Source organism: Ailuropoda melanoleuca, chromosome 10 (assembly GCF_002007445.2).
Source record: "Ailuropoda melanoleuca isolate Jingjing chromosome 10, ASM200744v2, whole genome shotgun sequence".
NCBI lineage: Eukaryota > Metazoa > Chordata > Mammalia > Carnivora > Ursidae > Ailuropoda > Ailuropoda melanoleuca.
The window spans coordinates 78,389,007-78,416,546 of record NC_048227.1 but is presented as its reverse complement, the minus strand read 5'-3'; the positions used below and the strand labels follow the sequence as shown (position 1 = coordinate 78,416,546).

Below are 27,540 nucleotides of genomic sequence, written 5' to 3'. Positions count from 1 at the left end.
TATTGTCTAATTGTCAAGTGTAACACTTCTTGGTATGACGTTCACCAAAGTGACACTTCTCTTGCTCTCCCTTCTGTTTAGTTAATGCTGGGCAGAAAAATATAGCCCAAGATTATAAATGAGATAATAAATATAATAAGGTTGGTCTCACAGAGCACAATCTCTGTGCAAAAAAAAAAAATGTGACTTCAAAATAAAGTTCACATTTATAGAGATGAAAAAGAGAGAAGAGAATGATGAAATTATGCCACATGGTTTTTTAAAGGAGTTAAGGAAAATTAAAAACTTTATTCTGTGTTTATTTTACAGGAAAAAGTCATTACGTTCTGCCAGAATTCATTCATATATTAAGTTAAATAATGGTTTCAAATATGGGTAAATATGTCTTTAGTTGTAAAATTTCAGAGACAGGCTGTGATTTTTCCTGGTAAAAGTCCAGTCCAGTAAGAAGTTCCACATCGCGGACCCGAGCAACGTGGGCTTGCCATCTTTCTTCAATCCAAACAGATTCTGGTTTACCTTCCTGTAAAATGAAACAAAAGACTTGTTTTTCACAGGACATCATTTTTCATTAACAGAAAGATCTTTTATTATTTACAAGTTTTCCTTTTTCCTGGGGTTTTTATTGCCTTATGTCTTAAGATAGCCAAATGTTGTTGCTTCCTAAAAAAAAAGGAAAACAAAAGTACAAAGTATACTAGAACAAATACAGACCACCACAAAGTCATAAAGTTTAGCTATTTTAGTATTTACTTCAGATAGAAAAGAAGACCTTACAGATGAAGTTAAATCCCCAATGTCCTTCTACTCAGCATTCATCATTATCACGAGTTCATGTGAATCCAGCCTATGATTTTAAACTCCTGCTGCCCATCAATATACAATGTTATTGACTTATGAGTTTTCAAATGTATAAGTGATATTGTAAGTGGTCTTCTATAATTACTTTCTCAATCAGTATGTTTGCAATCTATCCACAGTGATATACCTAGAGCTAGTTAAATCATTTGTTTTTAGCTGTGATTTATGGTGGCAGTTTTTTTTAATTGCCATATTGATAGTGCTTTTGACCTTATAAATATACTGTAATGAACAATTTGGCACATGCCTGCAGTATTCAAGAATATGAGTTTCTAAGGTCTATAAATGAACTTGTTGGATCATAGAGTACATGCAACTTTAATTTTACCAGATATTAAACCTTGCACTCCTCAAGGTGCACATATCAATTTACATTGCACTGGCAGTGGAGGATAATACTTCTTTCCCCACATCCTTGCCAAATCACAAAACACAAAAACAGTGTTCCACCTCTGTTTGATTTTATTACCCCAAGTATCATTATAGCTCAGCATCTTTTCAGACATTTCTTGGCCATCTGACTTTTAATAGATTTTTTTTACTATGTAAAAGTTAATTCGATTATTTAGAGCCATGGATTTCTACATAATTTCTTATTTTTCAATAGCAATTTTCTGATATTCATATGGTACTGTTAATTTTCATTTCAATTTTTTTAAAGTAAGAAAATTTAAAAGTTTGTTGAATTAGAAGAGTGTGTTCTAATAACTGTCACTTGATTTATGATGTACTATATGCTAACTGAACTTTAAAAAAAACTGTCATTTGACTTCAGTGTGGTAGTTTACTTGTTTTTTAAACACACAGGCTTAAAATAGGCAGCTATTATTTGAGCTAGAGGAAGTGTGAGAGGAAACTACTTCTTGTCTCTGAGCCCCTAAGTACTTCTAACCTCCTAAATGCTAATGATGTACATTAATTTTTAGAATAAACAGCAGTGTATTAATTTGAGCTCATATATCCAGTGGGAATCTAATTCATTCTTTTTTCTGGCCTTTACTGGTTCCCATTTCAGCAGCGTTTCATGTTTCTTACCACGTTTTCATAAAGTTCTCTCCGACTTGATTTATGGTGCTCTGCTCTCTCATGGCTTCTTTGGTGTCTCGCCAACTAAATGTTTACTCAACACCTGACTAGGTCTACCCTCTTTTAAAATTGCAATTCAATGAATGGAAAGCACAACCCGTAACTCTCTCTAGGCGGGGGTACTACTCAATACCAGCCAGTCCACCTGCACCAACCAATCCGAACAGAAGCCAGCCACGGACAGCTCGCACTGTACCAGGGCATCCCACCAGAAGAGCAGCCTCACGTACATACAGTTCTTATGAGCTCTATTTAAATACAACTGACCCTTGAACACCACCGGCTTGAACTGTGAGGATCCATGTGTATGCAGATTTGTTTCAATAAGTACAGTACAGAGCTGCAATGGTCTTTCCCTTATGATAACATTTTCTTTTCTCTAGCTTACTTTATGGTAATAATACAGTATATGATACATAGAAAATATGTTGTAATCAGCTGTTTATGGTATTGTAAGGCTTTCAGTCGACAGTAGGCTATTAGTAGTTAGGTTTTGAGGGAGTGAAAAGTTGTGGATTTTCAAATGTGTGGTGGGCAGCACCCCCAACCCCCATATTGTTCAAGAGTCAACTGTGTATGTGTTAGAAGTATTATATACCCCTAAAATATAACTCGCTTTGTTAGGTTTTTGAGGCCATATCAGTTTCAGTATTTTTCCCCTAACTACATCCTTATTTCCCCCCCTTAACCACATACGGTCTGGTTATTGCTGCTACCACATTAATGAAATCGCTTTGGCAAGGATCACCGAACTGAGTGGAGTTTTTTGTTTGTTTTTTGTTTTGTTTTTGTTTTAGATCTTTCATTTAGTCGATCACCCCAAACTTCTAAAATTCCCTCTTTTTTCTAACTGCTTCCTTATTCAGTGACACTTTCTGTTTCCTCAATCGATTCTAGTATTTTCCATCCTGGAAGTACAGACATTTCCCTCAGTTTTATCTTTGGATCTCTTCTTTCCACCTTCTTCCCTTTGGCAACTTTATTTCACTCCCATAATTTAGTACCAAATCTGTCTCTACAGTTCTGATTTCTCTTCCAAGTTAGATACCTGTATTTTCCAGTGTCTTCTGAACAAGCGCAATAATGACTGCCACTTGGACTCATGACAACATTCTTTTTTATCTGACAGGAATTTAACAACACAAAGTTGAGGGAAGAAAAGAAAAAGGAAAAGAAGGGCGGAAAATATGGAAAGAACAGAGAAGGAAGAAAATAAATAAGGCTGTATGAATCTAGTTCCCTAGACCAGGTATGAGGTGGAATTGTGAATCTATCATTTCTACAACAGGTGTCAGTTTCTTCAGATCTCTTACACTGGGGGTACCTCCCTGCACTGAGTGATTAGAGTATTTAGAAGTCCTGTTTCCATACAACGTGCTCCTTAAAGCAACCAACTATTTCACTGGGTGCCTTTTCTAATGCTAGGCGGAATACAGGCTGATTTAGACTTATTAAGATTTAATTTGAATGGTCACCATTTGCTTACTACGTGTTGAGAATTCTTAGGATTTTATATGAAATAACTTATGTAACGCTCACAGCAATTTTATGAGGGAAGGTGAATTTTTGTGTACAGTTGAGGAGATTGAGATTCAGTTATTTACTCAAAGAGGTGATGTCAATAACTGAACACAGGATGTCCAACTCCAAAATCCATGCATTTAAGATCTGTTCTATACCACTTCTTGTGTATCTTCCTAGACATTCAACTAGTTTCTCAATCTGAAGACCGCCAAGAGTAAACCCATCCTTCCCAAAACAGCTGACTGTCTCATGTATTTCCTAGACAGTCACGCCTAAATTTTCAGTTACCTTCGACCCTTTCTCATCCACCCCCCCTCACGTCTGACAGTCCCATCTTATTCACAATCTCTGTTATAATCACAGCTTGGTTTAAGTTTGCTTTACACTCACTATATTATTATGTGTCCTGATTATGTCACATCCTCATTACTATACTGCAAATGCCTTAAAATCTTAGCTAATATCCAATTCAGTAATGTTTATATCTTCTTCAGTGGAGATGATGCCCTATTAATTGAGATCATCTTTACTTTGGACGTTCAAGGCTTCATACCATTTGTACTTTACCTTGAAGCGTAGGTAGAATTTCTAGCAGATGGCAAAGAAGGGCATTTTAGGAAAGAAAATCATGAGCAATGATGTTGAGGTAGGGAAACTCAAGATGCATCAAGCAGTTTCAAGGACTTCAGAGGGCCCACAACTTGGGTTTGTAAGGTCAACGGAAGGTAAATTGTGAAGAGCCGTAAGTTCAGGCTAGGAGGTTTTTGTTTGCTTGTTTTCATTTTTTATTCAGGGTAGATAAAGTTTTGGGGTGAGAAAGTATGCCATAACGAAAACCTGAAGTTTAAGGTAAGTTGGTAGCGGGGTACAGAGGTGAAGGGGAGGACAAGAGCCAAGGAAGCTACTGAGGATTCATTTTCAAAAGTTCTGATAGAAGGCAGTAAGGGCCTACACCAGGGATAGCCTATAGTTTCTTCTTTGCATACCCATTTTAATCAATTCATAGTAGTTACCTAGGACCTGCTATAAAGAGCTATAATTCTGATTCAGTGGTAACCAGCCACAGTGTATTAGTCGCCACTGTTGCCACTGGAAGAGTAAGTGAAGAATGATGGCTTACCCTTTTCTGGAAACCCTGCCCACTCTAGGACTATGAGAGACCCACTGCCTAGCCTCTAACCTTTGCCCTCCATCTTTAGTCACTGAAAAATCATTCAAACATTCAAATTCCAATCCTATCTTCAAGACCCAGTTAGAATGTGACCTTCCCTACTAAGAAGTATTTCTCCTTTGAAAACCTATAGCAATTTTATCTGTCCCTCTTTGTGCCACTTCTCTCTTCCTTCTTCTATTGTACTAGGCATCTAAGGGCTAGACTGTGAGCCCCTTTTGCTAGAATTCATGTCTAATTTTTGGGTGTATCTCCCATAATACATAGTATAGTGAAGGCAGGTATGGGTTGAACACCTGAAAGAACAGAGATGAATTCCAATCTGGCCTAGAACCTAAGCTTTAATTTCCAGTCTCTACTAGCCTCCAGGATTTTCCATGTGAACAGCCATTTCTACAATGGACGAGCCTAAACTTAACTATCTTATCTACCTGCCAAAATAATTCTCATTCCTAACTTCCCTGTTTTTTCCCTAATTATCTACATTTAAAATCTCTGATTCATCTTTGAGTCTCCCTTTTTCTTTGGCTGTTGCATCCAATCAGTTACCAAATCTTTTCTCCATTGAAGGTTCTTCTCCATCCTCTCAATTTGTTCAAATTCTGCCCATTTTCAGGACCTAGCCCTACTCTCTCCTCATTGTATATAACCCTCCTTTATTGATTACTCTAGCCCCATGTGTTTCAAATTGAAATACTAAATCCTTATAACATTATTTAGCAATTAATCCAACTTTGGATTTAGCAATTGAAGCAACTTCGTGACATCTCTTATTTTTTATTTTTAAAATAATTTACATTATCAACAACCCATTTATGTGTCTGTATTTCATTTATCCTTATTCATATCTCATTTATATATCTCATTTACATGTCAAAGTTATATATGAACTCCTTGAGGGCAGAGATAATGTATTCCTCCTTGGTGCATTCTAAAAACTTTCACAGTACTCTGCACTTAATGGGTACTCAATATATTTGCTGAATAATTAGTAAAACCCAATTACAAGAATACATATTTTTCCTACAAAAAATAAATGCAGGTTTAAGTAACTATTCACATACAATTTTCCTTGATCCATAAAGATGTTGAAGTAGACTACCACATGACGCTTTAAAAAAGTGTTACTTTGGGGCGCCTGGGTGGCACAGCGGTTAAGCGTCTGCCTTCGGCTCAGGGCGTGATCCCGGCGTTATGATCGAGCCCCACATCAGGCTCCTCCGCTATGAGCCTGCTTCTTCCTCTCCCACTCCCCCTGCTTGTGTTCCTTCCCTCGCTGGCTGTCTCTATCTCTGTCAAATAAATAAATAAAATCTTTAAAAAAAATAAAAAAAATAAAAAAAATAAAAAAGTGTTACTTTAACTCATTGTGTGTAGGAAATTAATTTCAGACCTCATACTTTAAGGTGATGGAGTTTTTATATTTACATATATTTACATATCCATTCAGGAAACACTGAGTGCCAACTTTGGCACAGCACCTTCAAGTTTCTGTGTTAAGAATCAAAATATTAATAAGGTACCACCCCTTCCCTTAAGAGTGTGAATAAAATGTATATGAATAAAATACATAAGATATGCCTATGAACACATGTTCATGTAGGCATATACATATTTAAATTGACATCAGTCACATAAAGATCAATAGTCTAAGGAAAAGTTTGAAAATGAGGTAATTTAGTACAACTCTACCCATGAAACAACTAAAGAAATATGTTGGAGTCAAAGCCACTTTCATGAAAGCCTGGAAGGGAGCTCTGACTGATCATTTTCTCAGGTCCCGAGGACTCTCCGGGAGCATACTCACTGGGCAGCTCTCCACGTTGGTAGGTCTGTGAGGGATAATAAAGGGCAGGACATCCAACCACCCAGGGCAGGCATCAGGGGTGTGGTTCTGATTTTTGCAACTGGTCAGCACCACAAAGTAGTGCGTTGGGATGGGAACACCAGTGTTCTTTACATATCTAAAAACACAATTGAAAAGATTTCATGTTATACTTTTGCTTCTAAAGCATTATTAATGTCAATATACATTTTTAAAATAAATGCTGAAGTAAATATACAGTCAAAGAAAGTAAATGAATAGAAAGTACAAAATATTATCACATACTTTTACACTTCCATGAGCCTGATCAGAACTTTATAGAAGTCCAAACTTGGCCATTATAACATTACAGGAAAATATGAGAATACAAAGAAAAGCAGACCGTGACATTATGCCTCCTGTGTTTCCTAATTTTGTTAACCTTATATTTTATAGTGACAATTTGCAATAGACCAGGGACTGGACACAGAGAAGCCCCAGTTCCAAGTCTAGCTGAGCACTTCGGCTAGATGTCTAGGCAGGTGCTAATCCTCCATGTCGCATGACTTGGTAAGTTTCCTCAACTTTAACATGGAGGTGACCTCTACTACCAACTTCACAGAGTGCACAAGGGGATAAATCCATATAACCTATATGACAAGTCCTTTGTGTTAGACAATGAACATGAAAGTGCTTTTAAAACTTTTAAGTGCAAAATAAAANGGTGACCTCTACTACCAACTTCACAGAGTGCACAAGGGGATAAATCCATATAACCTATATGACAAGTCCTTTAGTGTTAGACAATGAACATGAAAGTGCTTTTAAAACTTTTAAGTGCAAAATAAAGGTAGGCTATTATTACGAGCCCAGTAAAAGAAATACAACTGCTGTAAGTAGTTACATTACTGTGATTCTAGGATTTTGACATGAACTCAGATGGTTCGTAGGCTAGATTTCCCACTTATTAGCTGTGGGACATAGACCAGATACTTAACCTCTCTGTACCCTCAGTGTCTCCGTCTCTAAATGGGAGCTAACAGAATCTAATGGTAGGAATGTTTTGTGGACTAAATGAAGTGTAAATGTTTAGAAAAGGACTTAGCATGTAGTAAAGTGCTATCCAAGTAATATTAAACAGTGAAATATAGGATTAATAAGCACTAAAATAAGGACAAGACAAATGAAATAGAAAAAGGCCACACACTGAGTTGTCATAAACGTGACTCTATCAGAGGGTATGGGTAGAAACTGCTGAATTACACAATCTTGGCTCAGACAGCACCATTGTTTAGTTTGGCCCTTCACATACTTTGATGATAAAGAGAAATAATGAATAAAACTAAAACTCTCTATTCCTGTATGCCACATTCAAAGGTAATTCTTAGCAATGCAGTATGACCAGACTTAGTACAAAGACATAAAGGTTAATAGGACTGGTTTTCTAGGGGAAGCCTCTATCCTCTCCTGGGAGTTATTTTACGAATCATCCAACTATTGGACACTATTGTGAATCATCACTACTTGATTTTTTTTTAAATTAATTGCTGGGCTGGCTCTATATTTATTGATAGTACAGTGAGTCTTATCTCTTTAACCTTCACAAAATCACACTTCCCTTGTGCCCATTTGTTTAGAAATTTTCTAAATAAAAATTTTGTTGAACTTTTCCGACACTTTTTCTTTGCCCATTAGTTTAAATTTTTGCCATAAAAAATTTTTGCAATATATTTAGACTAGTTGAAAATAGTCAACGATAGCATCTCTACATAAATATATTGTGTAATATTTAGAATACTAAGCTTTTATTTAGAGTACTGAGGTTTCCCCTCATGATACCGTATTGCTAAATCAAAAAGTCCATTTGTTTTCAAATTACTTACCCTGTAATTTCATTTGGAGCATCGAAATGACCATCATAATTATAATCAAATACTGGCCCACTAACCACATTTACTCCATTTCTTTCCATGGCATGTTTTACAAGAAGAACACTGTGGAAGTAATCCCACATTTCTAAAAATAATAGAATAAGATGTTAAAAATATCTACCTTTATTGAACATGGAAATATTTTCTATTAGAGAGGTACATTTAAATAGCATCAAATTCTGCTTCAATAATTGTCAGTGGGGTTAGGTAAATTCTGCAAAATAGTCCATGTAACGAAAATAAATAAATAGTCACATTGATGGTACTTCCTGTTGCTGATGTAGTTGCAGTCTTGACATTACAGTAAAATATGTTTCCAAATTACTTCCTAGTGCTGAGGTGCTTTGGGGACAGTGATATTCAATAACGGTCAGAACATGCATACTGCTTTATTAATTATGGTTCTAGGGACAAACACCTTTCACTCACGATAAATATCAGTAAAATTTCTTTTTGTGAATAGCCATTTAGAGCTAAATTAGGATTAAAAAGAAATTACTGAACTTCTAGTCACAAGGCACCCAAAGTTGAAATAAGTTGAAAAAAACAAAACAAAACAAAACTATGTCAGAGATCCTTCCTATTTCTAAATTTAAAGCAATAGAACATAATGACTCAGTATCAGGGACAAATTGCAAAAAAAAAAATGTGTTGAGTTTATAAGTTCATAAAGTCACTTTGACATTTTTAAATTAATAATCTAAATGTATACTTACGTTTAAATGCTTTATACATAGGGACCAAATTACTTGTGATTAAAGCATCATATTGACTATCAGAAGTTCTATTGTTTGCTGCAAAACAAATGGATTTGGTTAACTCTAGCCAGAAGAGAAAATGTAGCACACTATGTAATAAGCAAAATACTACTACATACTAGTGAAAATTTATTAGCGGTCAAAACACAGGGATACTAAATAGTCTCCAGTAGAGGTTATCAACAATGCTGGCAGTTTAATGTATCTGATACCTATAGGTTGAATGGTGACCCTCACAAAGATATACCCAAGTTCTAAACCCCCTGTACCTTTGGGTGTGATATATAGGAAAATTTGGTCTTTGCAGATATAAATGAGGTAAGGGTCTCAAATGAGATTATACTGGATTTAGAGTAGGCTGGTGTCTTTTTAAAGAGAGAGGATGTTCAGGAGAGGAGCAATTCAGGGGAGAAGTCACTGTGAAGACATAGGCAAAGACGGGAGTAATGTAGCCATAAATCAAGCAATGCCTGGAGCCCCCAGCAGCTGGAAGAGGTAAAGAAGGATTCTCCCTTAGATTCTCTCCTTCAAAGGGAGCACGGCCCGGCCAACATCCTGATTGTGGACTTCTGGTCTCTACATCTGGGAGAGAATACATTTCTATTGTTTTAAGCCAGCAGGTTTGTGGTAATCTGTTACAACAGCCCTAGGAGACAAGCCCTGGACCAGTATGAATGCACAGTTACTGAATGTGCACAAAGTAATAATGCGGCTATAAATAACTCTTCCAAAATCAAATTTCCCTAAGTGAGTTTTAACTCAATGAAGACTGCTGATGGCACCACACTGCACACGATTGGTTTGGAGGACTCCTGGATGTGCTGTCTAGCACAGTGGGTGCTGGGCATGTGTGCTCGAGAACCAGACTGCCGAGGTTGGAAGCCCAGCTCCACTGCCTACCAGCTGACCCGCTGGAGCAAAGTGCTCCGTCCTTCTGTGTTTCATTTGTCTCATGACATCTACATCACAGAAATATCGTGAGGATTTAAAAAGCTGCAAACCTATAAGTGTTTATTATAATGCTTTTTTATATTTAAACTATACTTGGGTATGCTAATATTTAAATGAAAGGCCAATGGGTGGATACCAAAAAGCAAGAAAAACAAGTTTTGGGGGTTTTTTTCCTTAAAATTTCACATGCTATTCACAGTCCTTAGAACCCTTAGAAGCTTTTTCTGCTTTTTAAGTTAAGCCCTGAAAGTTGGGATAGCAATCCATATTGTATCACCTCCATTTCAGAGAAAAATAAGGTTAGCTTCTAATGGAATTTCTAACAAACAAAATAGTGGAGAGTTAGCAAAGAGTTTCATTTTATCCTTAAGATTTTTTGAGACAAATTGTTTAGTTATTAATTTCATTTCCTTGTTGACGCAAATACATACCAACCTACGCCTTACGGGTCAACAGATAGGATTTTATACAAAAATGTTGCAACTACTTAAGTTTCATCCTAGGGTTTGCATCAGTTTGGGAACTCTGCAGATATTTTAATAAGATGTATCAGTTTATTTATCTTAACTTTGTGTTAGGGATTTAAACTGATGTGCTACTTGTTTTTATTAAGCCTCCCCCACCGACTCTTAAGAATCCCTAAATTGTAAATCTCTAAATTGACTTCTGAGGTCATGGCTTCCAGAAAAATGAGGCCAAATACCAGGAGCAGACCCATTCCCCAAAGCTGAAATTGTTGAAAATCTCATCAGTGAGTTAATAAAAATGACATTTCCTGCTGAATAGGGAAGAAATTTGAGTTTAGAAAAATGACCCTGGCTTTTGCATGTTCCCAAGAGAGATGCTTTCTAAAAAAAAAAAAAAAAAAAAAAAAAACCCGAAAACCAACAAGCAAAAAATGTAAAGTTCATTCAGCTGCTTCATCCATGGTGTGAAATGGTTGAGCCTGACATGCTCTGTGAGCGGCAGGCCTAACTCCAGCCGATTTCTCGCCACAGGTCCCAGCGGCGGGCTCCGTGCAGGCCTTCGCTTGGCAGGCAGCCAGAAAAAATGTTTTTTAGATGCTTTGTGTCCCTCTCCCAAGCATCTTCAGTTTTAAAATTCAACTTACACCTGCCGAACTCTCTGAACATCTGGGCCAGATTAGAGCTGATGTGTGGTTCGCACTGCAAAATTTATTAGTCTTTATTATAGCCGTTGCTCTGCGTCGGGTCAGCCCACAACCACTGGAAGCCTCCTGGGCAGCGAGCTGAGCCCAAGCAGGTAGTTTCGGCCGGGAGCGTCTGTTTAAAGCACATACCCACATCCAGCTGATGAGGGCTTTCTAAGCTGCTGCCCTAAAAAGAGTGATACTAACCAGGAGGATAGAGGAAGCCGTGGGTGATATTCTCGTCCGCTAAATAAAAGGAACACTTTTGGCTTTCAGAAGGAGCAACCCTGACATCAGCCCGCAGACAGTCTGGGACAGTGGGAGGAAGAGGCGATGTGTCTCCCTGTTGAAAGAGAGAAAAAGAAGGAAAAAAAAAAGTGACGCCCACAGTTGTGGCTAACCCGTCGCCTTATATGGTTTATAACTTCCCTCGAATGTTTTTCATTTAACCTTTTCCTATTTTCTTAGTGAATCAGGTCTACGCAAGCAATGGAAATGGATGTCTTCAGCAATGTTTTCTTCTGTGGTTCCCTTCTGTTAGGGACACTGGGAGGGCAAATCAAATACATCTTGGAAAGGAGTATTTGCAGAATAAAACTGAATTGAGAGTAAATGAATAACGGGAGCAACTACTAAAAAACAAAATTCTTTTTAGGGTCTAACTTTAAGGTGGTGATATATATGGTGTACTTATAAGCAAATATTGAAAATAAAATAAAACAATTCATTTTTAAAACACACATTCAAACTAAGGATATTATTCTTCAGTTAGGCAATCTGAGATTAATTCAAAGAAGCTACAGTTGTCTGAACTTACTAACTCAGAGACTTAAAAAAAAATTGGTAGCCATGCTTCATTTATCATGTAATATAGGAATATATTTTTTGCAATTTTCTTTGTAACTATTATTTATTTATTTAAAGATTTTATTTACTTATTTGAGAGAGAGACAGCACAAGTGGCAGGCAGAGGGAGAAACAGGCTCCCTGCTGAGCAGAGAGCCCAACCTGGGGATCGATCCCAGGAGCCTGGGATCACGACCCGAGCCGAAGGCAAGACGCTTAACCAACTGAGCCGGTGTAACTCTATTTAAAGACTAATACAATAACTTATCCACTATCAGGCATCTTATAAATATGCTGCCTAACCCAAGTGTTTAAGGTAATGCAATATTAAATCATCATATTTCAGTTACCATATAATCATGCGTAAGTAAACATTTTGCTATTCATTTTTTTCAGATTTTGATTCATATACCCACTACTGCCAACAATGTATCTATTTCTTAACAACAAAAAAAGGTTACATTAAATTAGGATGTTCTTCCCCTACTCACTGCATTGTGCTAAAAGCGAAAATGAGCTATGGTGTCTAAGCTGTATATAGTGATCATTTTATAATATATAAATGTATGAAATCATCACATTGTACACTTGAAGCTTATACATTTTATGCCAATTATATCTCAATACAGCTGGAGAAAAATAAAATGTGTAAGACCAATTCACGAAGAAAAAGGCAAAATACACTGTATGCTCTATTTATAGGCATGAGAGCACCATGACGAGGTATAGAACAGGTAGGAGACGAAGCTGAGAGAAGTCCGAGGAAAGCCAACCAGAGAAAGTACTACCCAACACACTACCCCACTGCAGTTGGAGAACACGAAGTTGAGGGGACTCAACTTGGTTGAACACATTTATCTCTGCTCCCTTCCAAAATCCCATTAAAAGAACACTAATGATGAAGACACATAATGGATAATAAGAAATTTTCAGAAGCTGGAAGTCAGATCAACATTGGTTTACTATTATAACATGACTTAGTAGACCAGTAAATACTGACAACCAAAAGCCATGACTGGGGAAAGCACAAAGAAGTGGATTCTTACTGCCAAAACCCACGGGTAGAACTTGGAGCCTCCTAAAGACAGGTAATGTACATGAGGCCAGAAAGAAGAGGACAGGCTGCAAGTCTGTCAAAGAGGCTAGATAGAAAGTTTACTCACTGGAGAGGTTGAACCAGAGGGATGTTCATACTGAGGGACCCAAGACAGCCCAGATAGCAGGTGCATCATACCGAAAGCAGTGGGATTAAATACAAATCCATATACTGAATGGTAAGACTCCCCCCAGTCTCATTGCTCACATGACGGCTGCCCCATTTTACATGCTGGGTCAGATTAAAAGTGTCCTTTCTTTGGGAAACAAACCAGTCCGAAAGGAAAACTAGATGCTTACAATTACGAATCCCCCAAAAATAGCTATTTCTTATTCTGATCAATCTGTAGTGAAGTCTACCAGTTGGCCAGCCCCAGACACACAGCTTAGTGCTTCTCCCTTAACATATAAAAGTATAACCAAGCATCAAACATTTTTTTGGGATTGAGGCTGAACCAAGATAAAAAAGAGACAATGCAGAAGAACACTTGCTCCATAGAGAGATGGGAGTATATATGGTATCCATATAAGAAGAAGAGAAAGCAATAGAAAAACAGAGCTCTTGGGATTTAAAAAAGAATATGACAACAGAAATAAAAAATTCAATTAAAAGACGAAGCTGCAAATATCTCAAAAAGTAAAATTAAAGACAAAAGGTGGAAAAAATTAGGGAATGTAAAAAAACATTAGAGAATCAGTGCAGGAAACCTTATGTCCTATTAATTTGAAGAAAAATGATCTCTAAAATTCTAAAGCTAAGCCATCAAATAAATATAGATGGAATAAGAATCTTTTAAGATACATGAAGTCTCAAAAATACACCTTTCCTTCTTCCTTTCTCAGGAAGTTCCTGAGTGATAGAACCCGCCAAACTAAAAGTAAACCAAGAAATATGAAGATATTTGTGTTAGAAGCAGTGGATTAGCTCTCACCATTCATTTCACTCTCCTAGCGACAGACACTGGAAAGCTAAAAACATTTGTTTATATCCTTTCAGACACACATCAGAGCAAACAGTCCTGAATGACCAGGTTTCTTCATTTGACATAAAGGGGCAGGTAAAGATGTTGTAAAATGGAGAATCAACCGTATCGACTGTCAGCCCCATAGACAACCAGAATCTTGAGTTGATGTTTCCTACCACGCGTCTTTAACATTGCACTCTAAAACTTCACATTTTGTACGCTTTACTTGAAGAAATGTATGATACATAAATGTAGCCATGGATGTATTTTCTGTAATGGGAGGAATATTAAATGCCTATATTCAACAGTTAAAATTATAAAAATGGGGACACTGGGTGGCTCAATTGCCTTTAGCTCAGGTCATAATCCCAGCCCTGCCTCGAGCTCCCTGCTTATTAGCAGGGAGCCTGCTTCTCCCTCTGCCTGCTGCTCCCCCTGCTTGTTCTCTCTCTGACAAATAAATAAATAAAATCTTTAATAAATAAATAAATAAATAAATAAAATTATTAAAATGTTAAGGAAGGAAGTGCATTGTAATTTCCAACGAGGCTGCCGCTGTAGAAGTTATACTCACGTACCAGCTGGGCAAAAATGCTTACTATTTTCTCAAAGTAGTATAGACTTTGAGTCGGGGAACACGGATCAGGATGGCTTTAGCCAGAAAGTGTTAAAAAAGGGTTATATTTTTTTTTGTTTACTGAAAATCTTTTTTCTTACCTACCAAACTTGAACACCTAATACAAAGGCATTGAGACTAGAGAAGACAGGATGTGGCCTCCTTTATAAAGGGGAGATTATGCAACAGGCAGCCCTCTAGAAGGATGGTGGAGAGGTATGATCACGTCATTTCTGAGTCCTAGGCTCCTGAGAGAAGGCACAGTGAACCATCCCTCCACCTCCACACACACAAACAGCTTCCACCCGGGTAGCTCTTCAGAGTTCTTTAGAGTTTTTTGGGCCAGGGGATAGAAAGTCAGGAAAACAATAAATAGAACTCAGACACTCAGATAAAATCTGAACTCCCTCGCTCTCAAAATTCTTCAAGAGAAGTAGGAGATGAGCATAGACAGGAAAGCGAGATGCTTTCTAGTCTGGCATGGGGTTAAAATAAAACAACAGTGGATAAAATTATTTTTATTTAAGTTATAGACTCTCTTTACCTGTAGGCTGAACATAAAAGCTAATGTTATTTATTTGAACATTATTGATTGTTACCATCCGGTCTTACAGTAAGGATAATAACTAGTATACTTGTAAAATTATTGTTTTAGTTGTGTTTTTTTTCTATAGGGAAAAATATTTCTTATGCCTCCAAAAAAATGTTTGCGATACAGAATAATGTTCCTAGTTTTTTAAAGAATCATAAAACATGATTGAACCATAATTTATAGTATTAGTGCTAACAAGCTTTGGAAACAAAAAAAGGCTATTCAAAAATCCAGTGATGTGGGACGTATATACACACATGTATATACTCAATGGGCCCTGAAGCAAAACCCATATACAGTCTAATCAACCCTAATAGTTTTGAAGCTGTTATTGCAGGACCATGATTTCAAATCACAGCTACTTCTCTAGAACTCTCCTGAGATAACAACAACAAAAATTAGAAAACCCACCAAAACCACAGAAAAACAAAAGCTCCATAAAACTTAAAGGCACAAGCCAATTGGGCCCATGCTCCCAAAAGTGCTTATTTAAAGTCTGATTTTTCAAACACAGGGCTGATTTACAGCATTTTAATGTGAATCTCAAAACATCCTTGTATGTAATTTTCTTGAACCACAACATACTAACAGAGTAATTTCTGAATTAGAAAGCAGAAAATTGCTAGAATTCCATCCTGTCACGTGGAGGGAGAAATACACAAGTAGTTCTGTGGGATCAGTGAAAGGACAGGAACTTTTGGTGACAAAGAAGCTAGTTTTAAAACAATAACAAAAAAAGAATTGTACTGAACTCCTGGTCTGAGCCCACTTAAAATCTCTCCGCCTCTGGTTTCCGCTAAAGCTCATATAAATTCAGGAATGCAAGACAGCAGGGGAAAGTATTAAACCCATCAACATTCCCCTTAACTCCACACAATCCCTGGTGCCAGGACTTTTCAAAATAGAGAATTGAATAATAAGGCTGGCCTTAAATATACTGCCCTTCTCAAAACCAAAAGCAATTAGGAATTATCTTAAGGAATAAATAACATCATATTGTTGTTCCACAGTAGGTTGAAGAAAAACACAAAGTGAACATTTTGCATAATAGGAAAGTGATGTTGCCATTAACCATGCACATGAACTCAGGTAACTCTTGGTAAAATATTTGCCTACATTGGGTAACAACATCAGTGCACTCCTACCGCAGACCACAATTAAACCATTGTTAGCAACAGAGGTGGTGTTCAGAACACACAAAGCTTCAATTAATAGTGGGAAAATATTTATTTTTCTCCAGAAATCTTGAATTGGAACAAGATGAGTAAATAAACCAGATACAACCAATCACTTCCTGGCCCTAAAAAGGAGTAGAGTATCTGTACCCTTAGAAAGAACAGTAATAAGTTGAGTTTTATCACCAGCAGAGTCTTTGGATCTAAGATATCAAGATTTTCTTTACAAGAACAGCTTCCTGATTATTTATGAACCCTTCTAACTGAAGGCACTGCTCTCTCCTTAAATCTTTAAAAATAATGGTTGGGATTAATTTAGCCAAAGCATTCATTCAGGAAACATTTACTGGGCAGCTCTATTGTGCTGGGATACATTAAATAGAACCATCCCTGCCCCGAAGGGGTGTTTTGACTGATTTTTGGCAGACTTTGATTTTTGCTTTCATTTATGTTTTCCTGATTGCTAATGAAGTTCAATTGGTTGGCTCATAGTCATTGCCCATTTATTAACTAAGATGTTTGCCATTCTCTTGGTTAGTGGAAGAAATTTACTAGCTATTCTGGATCCTAGTTCCCATTCTGGATATTCATCACAGTGGAAATACATGGTCTCATCCGTAACTTTGTCTTTTTGTCAGACATTACATTAATACAGTCAAATTCGTCAATTTCCTCTGTATTTTTGGTGTTGTTGTTGTTCTTGTGTCCCAATAAATCTTTCTCTATCCCAAGGTCATAAAGGTATACAGAAAGGAAAATATGGATTTGCTGTTCACATTCAGGTCTATAAACCCACCAGCAATTTAGTTTTGTATATGGTATGAGAAAGAGATCTAACATTTTCTTTCTTTTGGTAGCCAAATGTCCCAGGGTCACTTATCAAAGGAGAGATTTCCAGATAGTGAAAAAGGAAGACAATTTCAACATTTGGATTCTCAACCTCAGCCTGGAGAGATCTATGACACAGCACATCTATACCTTTAAGTCTAGCCTGACCTATTAGAGTACTGGATCCTTCAGGGATGGATTACTTCTTACTCACATTAGGCTCCTTGTGCCTACCATAATACACAGGAGATAGTAAAGTATTTGTTAAACAATCAGATAAATAGCCCTTTATAATCTAGTTAGCATTAACTTCTGGGTGCACCCACCATGTACTTAGGATAGACAAAATAAATAGTGTGCCTCTGTATTTCCTGTTGCTTCTCTTGGAAAGCTTCCTTACTACCTGCCTTACCAATAGGCCTGTGGGCACCTTTTAATTTCTCCAGGCAAAACACAACGTGTTCTCTTTTCCACCCACATAGCACCTATAAATACCTTTAAGAAATACCTGGGACATTGTCTTACAAGACACAGAGCAGAGAACTCCCTTTGGGATCTCTACTGAAAATCAAAAGTCAATTCTTAGAATATTTGAGAGCCATACATTTTTTCCAGCCTTCATGGCTCAATGGACACAAACTCACTGGTTTCGGTACTGTATATGAGCTCCATATGGGCATCTTGATAGCTTTTCCAAATCCACTGACATATTCCCTGTGATAGAGAAGACAGTGTTCCTTGTTCTTCTGCATAACCCTGGGCCTCCCAAATGGTAAGTTTAGCTTCTCCGTCGCGATTACTAAAATGAAAATAACATGAAATAAAATAATAAAAATGTTTGTAGTTAGCAAATGTTTCTACACATAAAACTATCATCTAATGGCTATTACGTGCCAGTTACTCTGAGAAATGTTTTACATACTTAACCTCTTAATTCTTACAACTCTGAGGCAAGTGTTATTTTTCCATTCTACATATTACAAAACTAGGGTTTAGAAAAGTAATCTGGCCAAGCAGTTAACAGCTCACAGGACATATTTGAAGAGATACAACCTCAAACCAAAAAGACATACTTTGTAACAAAGATTACCTACCTTAGCAATTATCACAGGAAAGATTTTGCAATTTTAAAGAACAGTACGTCCTAATGTATTTATTTATTTTTATGTGCCTATTGTACTCTAAAAATCCATCAATTATTGATAGTTTAAAAACTTACAAGGTATTCATGTCATGCAGTAACACTCAACAGATAATAAAAAGATTATCAACCAACCAAGACATTTACTAAACTCTTACTGTGTGCCTGGCACTAGTCTAAGTGCACACACATATTAACTCATTTAATTGTCACAAAAACTCCATGAAGAAGGTATCCCCATTTCATAAATGTTGAAACAGGCCTAATGAGTTTAACACGAGAACACTTAAAAGATAATAGGTAATAATAATGCTGCTACAGGCCAGGCACTGTTCTAAATTCTTTCCACGGATTAACTTTCCATCTTTACAACTGCATGCAGTGGGTGCCATCGTTGTAGATGAGGAGACTGAGACACAGAGAGGTTAAGTGACTTGGCCCAGTCACACAGCCAAGAAGCAATAGAGGTAGGCAGTTTGGGCCGTTCACATCTAAGAAAAGGAACAGGCACAACCATTTCAAGGCATTTGTTGTGTTCCTGGAAACACTAACTACCCAGGCTTGTGAGTGTTGTTATTTAGATCTAGTTTTGGGGGTTTTTTTTCTTCCTGTATTATTGGCAATGCAATCTTCATGTTCAAAAGCCTCTGGAAGCTTATTTTAAAGAATCCCCCAAAGGCAATACTGTGTTTTGTTAGGGCTAAACACCAAAGACTTGACTGTGTTCTATTGACTTACTTGCATCTTGAGCGAGATTTAGCATCTGATTCACATGCTGCACAGAAGCATTCTGCAAGACGACGTGGGGAAGACAGAACGTAAGTCAACACGTAAAAGGATTATTTTTGCAGTAATGCCCGAATATTTTACTACTCAACAAAGAAGCCAGACTAACTTGAGTTTAAATTCTAATTCTGCCACTGGCTCAGAAACAGGCTTGGGATACTTTGTGCGGGAGTTAACAAAGATACAATTGATAATGTGGCAAAGCACGGTGACCACGGCTAGAATCAACTACTTCGTTGGGATGACAACATCCCTGGGCTGCTCAGGCTTTTAATAGGAGTACAGCTCACTTGAGGGTCTTGCTGAAATGCAGATTCTGATTAGGAATCCTGAGCCCAGTGGGGCCTGAGATTCTGGATCTCTTACTAGCTTGCAAGGGAGGAAGATGCTATTCCTGTGACCACACTTGGAACAGCAAAGGGCATTCTTTCCAAAGAATTTGGGGGTTTGCAGTCAGGTAGATCAAATTTCTGTGACCTTGGACAGTTTACCTACCTTCTCTGACTCTTCTTTTTTCCTCAAACTGAGACAAAAACACCCACATTGTAATGCTTATGATTATTATTATTATTATTATTTTAAATGGAGGTTCTATCCAGGTAAGCTGTAGGTAAGAAACCCACACCCTACTCTGATCTGGCCTGTGGATTTGATTTTGATTGGGAATCTTCACTGGACTTTTGTCCTTTAAAGCCTCTTTTGGTCAGCATTTATTTATATACTCACTGATCTATGCAGTGTAATGTTTTTGAGGATTAAAGAAAGTCAAGGGTCTGCTGACTCCTGGCTTAAGGAATAATTCTTACCCGAGGCAGCAGGTCCTTATTTAGCTCTACAACACTTTGAACTCGGCATCCAATGCACCTTGACGTTGGTTTTAACTTGATGGACTCCTGATGACTGGGCTCCGATTCCATCCTGAAATCCCAGCCCCCATCCCTGTGCCCTAGTTCTCACAGGTAGGGTTGGTCCTTGCATTATGAGCTCCTGTTCTGACTGCTTGCCCTTTTTTTGGCCGGGGGGTGGTGGTGGTGGTGGTGGAGACTCCTAGCGCTGGAATCTCATCCTACTGAGAGTCTCTTGGGATCTGAGGTCAAGCTCCCGAACTCGGCCAAGAGACTGACCCACTAAAAAGACCTGAAAGAGGTCTTGTAGCTGTAAGAGGAGTAAGTTTATGAAGGAAATCAAAGAGTGGCTAAGATTTAACTGTTATGAACAGTTAAGACACTTAGCTCACAAGGAAATTATTAATGCCCAAACAGTGCTTTCCAGTTTACAAAGCATATTCCTATGCTTTACGTTACAATGCATCTCTCACCTCCAGGCAAGTTCCAGAGACACTGCATACATTCACTTAGTAAATGTCAGAACTACAGCACAAACCTGGCAGTCAGCTACCCCAGTTATAATCCTGGTTATAGAGTCACTTCCCCCTTTACATTCTTACAGATACGTGAAGTTATTACTTACGTTTTGTAGCCCAGGGCATGAACAATCTAGATCGTCTGGGGGCAACGGAACAGTAAAGCCACAGACAGAAGGCTTTGACACTTCCTCTGCATGGGTTGGCTTATAAAAAGGTACCTTCAGAAGATGGTTCAAACTCCCATGGGTACCATTGTTTGGTGCTGGTTGAATGTGTAGAAGATCTGTTTTTAAAAATAAATTTGAAGTAGTTTTAAATGAAAAGGCAACACCATCTATCTAGCAGATGGAAGACAACAAAACTTCCTTTAATAAATTCTGCTCTAATATGGTCTTGTACTGCATATGCCTTCAGGTTAGTGTCTCTTCCCCCAGGGATTTTTTTTTTTTTTTTTTTAGAGAGGAACAGAGAGTTGGGGGGGTAGGGAGGGGCAGAGGGAGAGGAAGAGAGAGAATCTCAAGCAGACTCCCCACAGAGCAGAGCCCAATGTGAAGTTCCATCTCGCTACCCTGAGATCATGACCTGAGCTGAAACCAAGAGTCCAGCACTTAGCCTACTGAACAACCCAGGCACACACTCCCCCACCCCACCCCCACTCCAGGGTTTCTATCGCCTCCTCTTTCTAGACAATGGGAACATTTGTTATAGAAGCTACATGCACTTTCAGGAACGGTTTCTGTTCCTCCAGAGCAAAGTATCATTACTTAAATGCTCCCTTTGTTCCTTAAGCATATCCTGGTTTTCTAGCAAAAAAAGCTATACTTCAATCGAAAACAATTTTGAAGAAGTTAATTAACAATCTTACTTATGATATATTTACTTAGTTACAGGAAACTTCTGTAAGGACAGATACCTTTAAAAAATTAAACTCAAAAATTTTGCACAATATAAAGAAAACTTTTTCTATTTTTTTCTACAACAACGCAATCTACAGATATTTTACAAACATAGTTTTTTAAGCGGCTCCTACTGAATACCACCAAATACAGCTCTCTTAGAGCTGAAATCCTATCTGATTCCTTCTAAGCCTCCCCACAAAGGGCCAGCATCCCTGACCACAAACTCAGCTTGGGAACCAAGAGTCAAAGTTGTTCAGGCTACAACACATTATTTTCAAATGGATACTCTTTGGTTTCTAAGTCATATTCAATCACCACAGGCTTTTGGCAAGATTAGGAATGACAACTGTGAGTATATTTGCATCAGAATTCCTAAAGCTCAAGGTGAAATTAACTTACCCATTGCCTTGCCCAGATAAACAATTTATTAGTACAATGCTCTGAAGTAAGCATGTAGGCAGAAAAGAAGGGGAGATCCCCTAAAATTCTAAGCCTTCAAGGTTGGTTTGTTTTTTTTTAAAGATTTTATTTATTTATTTATTTATTTATTTTATTTTTTATTTTTANACCAAGAGTCAAAGTTGTTCAGGCTACAACACATTATTTTCAAATGGATACTCTTTGGTTTCTAAGTCATATTCAATCACCACAGGCTTTTGGCAAGATTAGGAATGACAACTGTGAGTATATTTGCATCAGAATTCCTAAAGCTCAAGGTGAAATTGCAATTTACCCAATGCCTTGCCGAGATAAACGATTTATTAGTACAATGCTCTGAAGTAAGCATGTAGGCAGAAAAGAAGGGGAGATCCCCTAAAATTCTAAGTCTTCAAGGTTGGTTTTTTTTTTTTAAACACTGAGTGTAATCCCAAGCATCTGTCTGAAAAGGACTTTCTACCATCCAAGAAAATATTTGTGCTTTTAGGGTTTTTTTTCCTGCTTTGAAAAGTTAGAAATGTACTTTTAATTATCTAAGTTTTACAAAATTATCAAATAGTAACTAACTAATACAAAAGCTGGTCTCCTGAGATCTAATGTTTATCATTACCAGCAAACAGAAAGAATTCACCCTTATGGCTGAGTGATTCTGAATGATGGTTCATTCTCATCTTTTCTACTTTCTGTCTTCTTAGGGCAAAGCATCTGTCTCTGGGATTCAGTTTATTATCAATTTCAAAATACATACGTTTCAATCTATATCCACATTTTGATGTTAAATTTATATAGATATACTCACCACACATTAGGTTATAAATTTCAATATTTTCAAATGGTTCAATTTCAGTCTTCTCTTTAAAACTCGATCCATGTGCCAAGAAGATAGCCTAGGTGTTAATAGTCCTACTGTTACTAGATGCCATCTGAATTCAAAAATGTTGGAAGATCAGAAGGGGGAATGAAACATGAGAGACTATGGACTCTGAGAAACAAACTGAGGGCTTCATAGGGGAGGGGGTGGGGGAATGGGATAGACTGGTGATAGGTAGTTAAGGAGGGCACGTATTGCATGGTGCACTGGGTGTTAGACACAAACTAATGAAGCATCGAACTTTACATCGGAATCCGGGGATGTACTGTATGGTAACTAACATAATATAATAAAAAATCATTAAATATTAAAAAAAAATGTTGAAAGAGACACAATTTTCCATCTGTCCCAGCTCTCCAGTTGCATCTGAGGCTACTGTAAGGATTTCTTTCCAGGTTTGAAAATGATTTTTATATCATTTGCACCTATGACTGGTATTCCAACCATCCCAATCAAATATAATATATTGTATTTACTTTTGCTAAATGTACGTGCTTCCACAGCACCTCGTTATGTCAGCAGACGAGGAGAAACAAGCAATAATGGACAATCAATGTCAGCACAGTTCTACCATATCTATATAGTACAAATTAGAGATTAATCAAATAACATTAAATATTCTTTTCATATCATTGTTCAAATATGTTACTACGTGACAAAAACTGTTGAAGTCTCTAAATGCCGAATATTTTTTTTTATGACTTATATTTAAGAAATCAGTAGGTTAGTATATCTCTCCTTTACTTTTAGGATAAAGAAACTTAAATATTTTTATTTACATTTAATTAATTCATGTTAAACATATTATTCATAACATCTAATATTTTCAGATTATAAATAACTAGAAGAAAAGTGTCAAACATAAATAAACAATTATTTTTGGTAACAGGGCCGTGTGTGTGTATGTGTGTGTGTGTGTATTATTATTAATGGAAATAGATGGGACAACCATGTTGCAAAAAATCATAAAAGCTTTACCTATGGGGGAATATCAGCTACACTTGACTTATGGACTGTACCAATAGTCTCTTCCCTGGGCTTCCAGGAACACACTAGGCTCCTGGTTTTCTTTTCTTCCGTACTGGCTTTACTTCTCTAAGTGCCTTTGCTAGTGACTCTTTCTTTCAACCTCTTCAAGTAGATTTGCTTAGAGCTCAGTACTTGGTCTTCCTTTCTACCTAAACTCAGTTTCTGAGGATGGTCTCTAGTTGCATATCTTTTAAATAATTTACATACCTAAAACTCAAATTTTTTTTATCTCTGCATAGACAGACTCTTTTTAGGTATCTATGTAACATCTCCACTTGCATGTCTAATAAGTATTTTGAACTTAATGTACCCAACTGAATCCTTGCTCCTTCCTCTCAAATCGGCCCCAGTTTCACATCCTTCCAATAGCCTCCGAAGGTTCTCTCATCCCCAACATATCAGGCGCGTGCACCTTCGGGCCTCTGCACTGGCGGTTTCCTCCACCTGGGACTCGTGTCCCCTGAGTACTTGAAAGGTAGATTCTTCCACCTTCTTCAAGTCTCACTTCAAACATCATCTCCATGACTCTTACACTCTCCACTTTGTGTAAAATTGCATACTGTCCCCATGGTCCCCTGAAACACCCCCAATGTCTATGTACTCTGCTTTACTTTTATTTCCCGTGGCACTTATCCCCTAACATACCAAAAAATATATTTCCTAATTACACCAATTGTCTACATTCCTCTGTTAGAAGGAAAACTTCATGAGGGCAGGGATCCTTATCTGCTTTGTTCTCAACTGTATTCAAGGGTCCTGAAGATTGCCTATCACAAAGCAGGTACTCAATAAATATGTTAAAAAAATAAAGCAGTAAGTTACCTCCATGCTCTTAAAATTGTTGTTATAACCATGATTGCCTCCTCCACATGAATATGCTTTACTCCTTTAAAGAAATAATAATATTATATTGCAAGTAATACATTGATATAAAATCTTATTATAAAGTGAGCTTTAATGGGTTTTTATGTACCCTCTGGTTTTATATAAGTAAATTTTTCTATCAACAACAGCATAAATATGGTTCTTTTCATGCTCAAATTCATAACCACAGAGGAACAAACAGAATGGTAGGAGAGAAGGAAGGAAGAATTCCAGAATCTATAAATAGAATTCAAAAGCCTTTGACCCTTAGCCATTGACAACAAAATAACAAAGGCATAGATAAAAAAAAATAATTTGAATGTAACATTGTGTGTCAGCTATGTCAATAAAAAATTAATTAAAAATATAAAAAAGTAGTCTTCAAGCTTATCTTTACACTTTAATTAATTTCTGTGTGATTAAGAATAGTTTGACTCATATACTACTTAAAGGTTTTCAGTACTTAAGAAATAAGTCTTTGAAAATGGGAAAAAATACTGATTCCTATTAGATACCTAGGGAAATAATATAAAAGCATAAAGAATATGGAAGGAAAGTTAATTATAACACTTGGTAAGAAGAAGCTAGTATGTTCTTGTAAATTCAGAGTTTATTTTTAATTTTTGGACTATTCTTCCATAGAATGTTGCTCCATTATTTGAATGACTTTTCAAATATAATTAGTCTTTTGCCCACCTTCTTATATTTTAGTATTTGAATTGAGCAGTATTAGCAATCTTATAAATAGTTGGTTTTTATACATGAAAAAAATGGCAATAAATAAACGTACATTTTTTTTTGTAAAGCAACAATGTCATACTGGTTCAAATTAGGTCTAATGGAAAAAAGACTCCTCTTCCCAACAGTTGGCCTTAAGAGATTTTTCTCACATGCTTTCCTACTCCCACCTCCCACTCCTCAGTCAAATACACACACACACAATGTTTTTGTTTGTTTTTATGTTGTAGGCAGGACTTTAATTAAGTGTCTCAAAAAATTAACTTAAATGACTCCCACTCGGCTTAAGTAATAATAAATCACAAAATAAAAAATAAATCACAACACTGAGCAGGCTACACTCAACTCTACCCAAGAGAGGGAAGAAAGGAGAGGCTAAGCTGGAATGGGGAAAACAAGAGGGGTCCTATTTATAAGGGGTTTAAATTCAATTACCCAAAGGTGCCAGTTCATTACCTTGGTTAAGCCCAATAAAATTTTTGGCATAAGGAAAGAGTTGTTTAAAAAATATTTTTATCTTTATTGCGGAGATTCTTGGTTCCTTCAGGATTATTGAAACTATCTGGGGGTAATTAAGTTTTACATTCTGTGTGGGAGGCTAGAAGATTCAGTAATAAAAGAAAGAAAAAAGGTCTTTAGAAAGAAGTCATTGGTAAAAATTTTCTAAAATTGACCCTTTCTATCTTTATTTTCAGAAAAATATTTTTTTAATATTTTCAACTTCTGACCCAACTCAATTAGAAAACTTCAGTCAATATTAAAGTCAATACTTAATCAGAAGTTAAAGATAAAAAAGTGTTTGAAAAACACTATTTTCTATTCTTCTCAAGTGAACATTTTAGAAATTTGCTATTCTAACTGCTCCTGCTTCTGCTTTCCAACCATTAATTTGACTCTGGAAATTACATATGGAACAATAGAAGCCAGCGTTTAGAAAAGGTGAGTTGATTTTATCTGTCACGATTTAGCTCAACTTCCAAGCACCCTACGAAATCTTCTGGAACAAATTCTCTTTTACCTTATCTATGTCTAATTAATAAAGTCGAAATCAAGGCCAGGTTCTCCGCCACAGCTGAGTAATGACACAGGTGGGTGACGAGCAATACTTCTTTCCTGACCCCCAGGCAGCTGCCAGGTCTTCTGCACCTGTGTAGCCCCTTTCACAGTTTCCCCTGTTCTCCTCTTCAGCCACCATTCTAAGCTAGAGCCTTATTACTTCAGACCTGAACAGAGTTCCTAATTGGTTATCCTGACTCTGAATTTCAGAATCTTCCCAGATCTCACACACACACACACACACACACACACACTCTACTCATATTAAACACTCTACTCATATGTTTAATATGCAAATCCACATATCCACATATCCCCCTCTAGACACCTTGTATCTACCAATGGTCGGCTTCCTTTACAGTCAAAATCATAGGTTTTAGTCATGACAGGTAAGGGCCTTCAGGAGAACAGCTTCATTCACCTGCTGCTCTAGCAATACAGAACTACTTGAAATTGCTGGAACCCAGTCCTTCTGTCTGCAAACCTATTTCTACCCTTGCTTGCCCCAGAGCAACTGCTCTGGCTTTAAAAAGGCGCCCCACTGCTCTGGGCAGAGCATTTTGAGAAAGAAGCACCTCTGAGAAGATACAGCCTGGCAGTGCTCGGGGCTTGGCAAGCAGGTGGATGCCTTCCAGCAAAGAAAAGTGGTCTGTTTGCTCCTGCAGACACAGCTCCCCTGTCAGGGCTCAGTGAGCTGAGCAAGGGTTCTCTTTCCACTGCCTCTCATCTTGGCTGAGTGCCTCTGGGCAGTGCACAGACTGCACAACTGCCTGGGGCAGACCTGCTGTATATGTGACAACATTTAGCCTATCCCATCCTCAGTCTTCAAAGCCCAGAGCAGGAATCACACCCACCAGGAAGCATCCTCTGACGTTCTCTGACACCCACACCTGGGCTGTGTAATTACTGTTTCCTTGTACCTTGTACTTGATCCTCAAGCAGCATTCGTTACACCTGATTGTAATTGCTGTCTTCCTCCTTGCCGGTACAAAGATCCTC

At 37.4% G+C, this 27,540-nt stretch overlaps 1 protein-coding gene across 1 annotated transcript in view; it reads right to left on the bottom strand.

The window, feature by feature from the left end:
• Positions 1-295: 295 nt before the first annotated feature.
• ENPP3 (ectonucleotide pyrophosphatase/phosphodiesterase 3) overlaps positions 296-27,540 on the bottom strand; it is a 68,973-nt gene continuing 41,728 nt past the window's right edge. Inside the window, exons 16-25 of the mRNA XM_002923020.4 lie at positions 24,706-24,769; positions 22,783-22,870; positions 20,751-20,929; positions 19,233-19,284; positions 17,998-18,152; positions 11,444-11,579; positions 9,094-9,171; positions 8,330-8,462; positions 6,450-6,606; positions 296-523 (exon numbers count right to left, since the gene is read on the bottom strand). Coding sequence (XP_002923066.1) covers positions 353-523; positions 6,450-6,606; positions 8,330-8,462; positions 9,094-9,171; positions 11,444-11,579; positions 17,998-18,152; positions 19,233-19,284; positions 20,751-20,929; positions 22,783-22,870; positions 24,706-24,769 — 1,213 coding nt within the window. The 3' untranslated portion in view covers positions 296-352. The remainder of the gene's footprint in view (positions 524-6,449; positions 6,607-8,329; positions 8,463-9,093; positions 9,172-11,443; positions 11,580-17,997; positions 18,153-19,232; positions 19,285-20,750; positions 20,930-22,782; positions 22,871-24,705; positions 24,770-27,540) is intronic.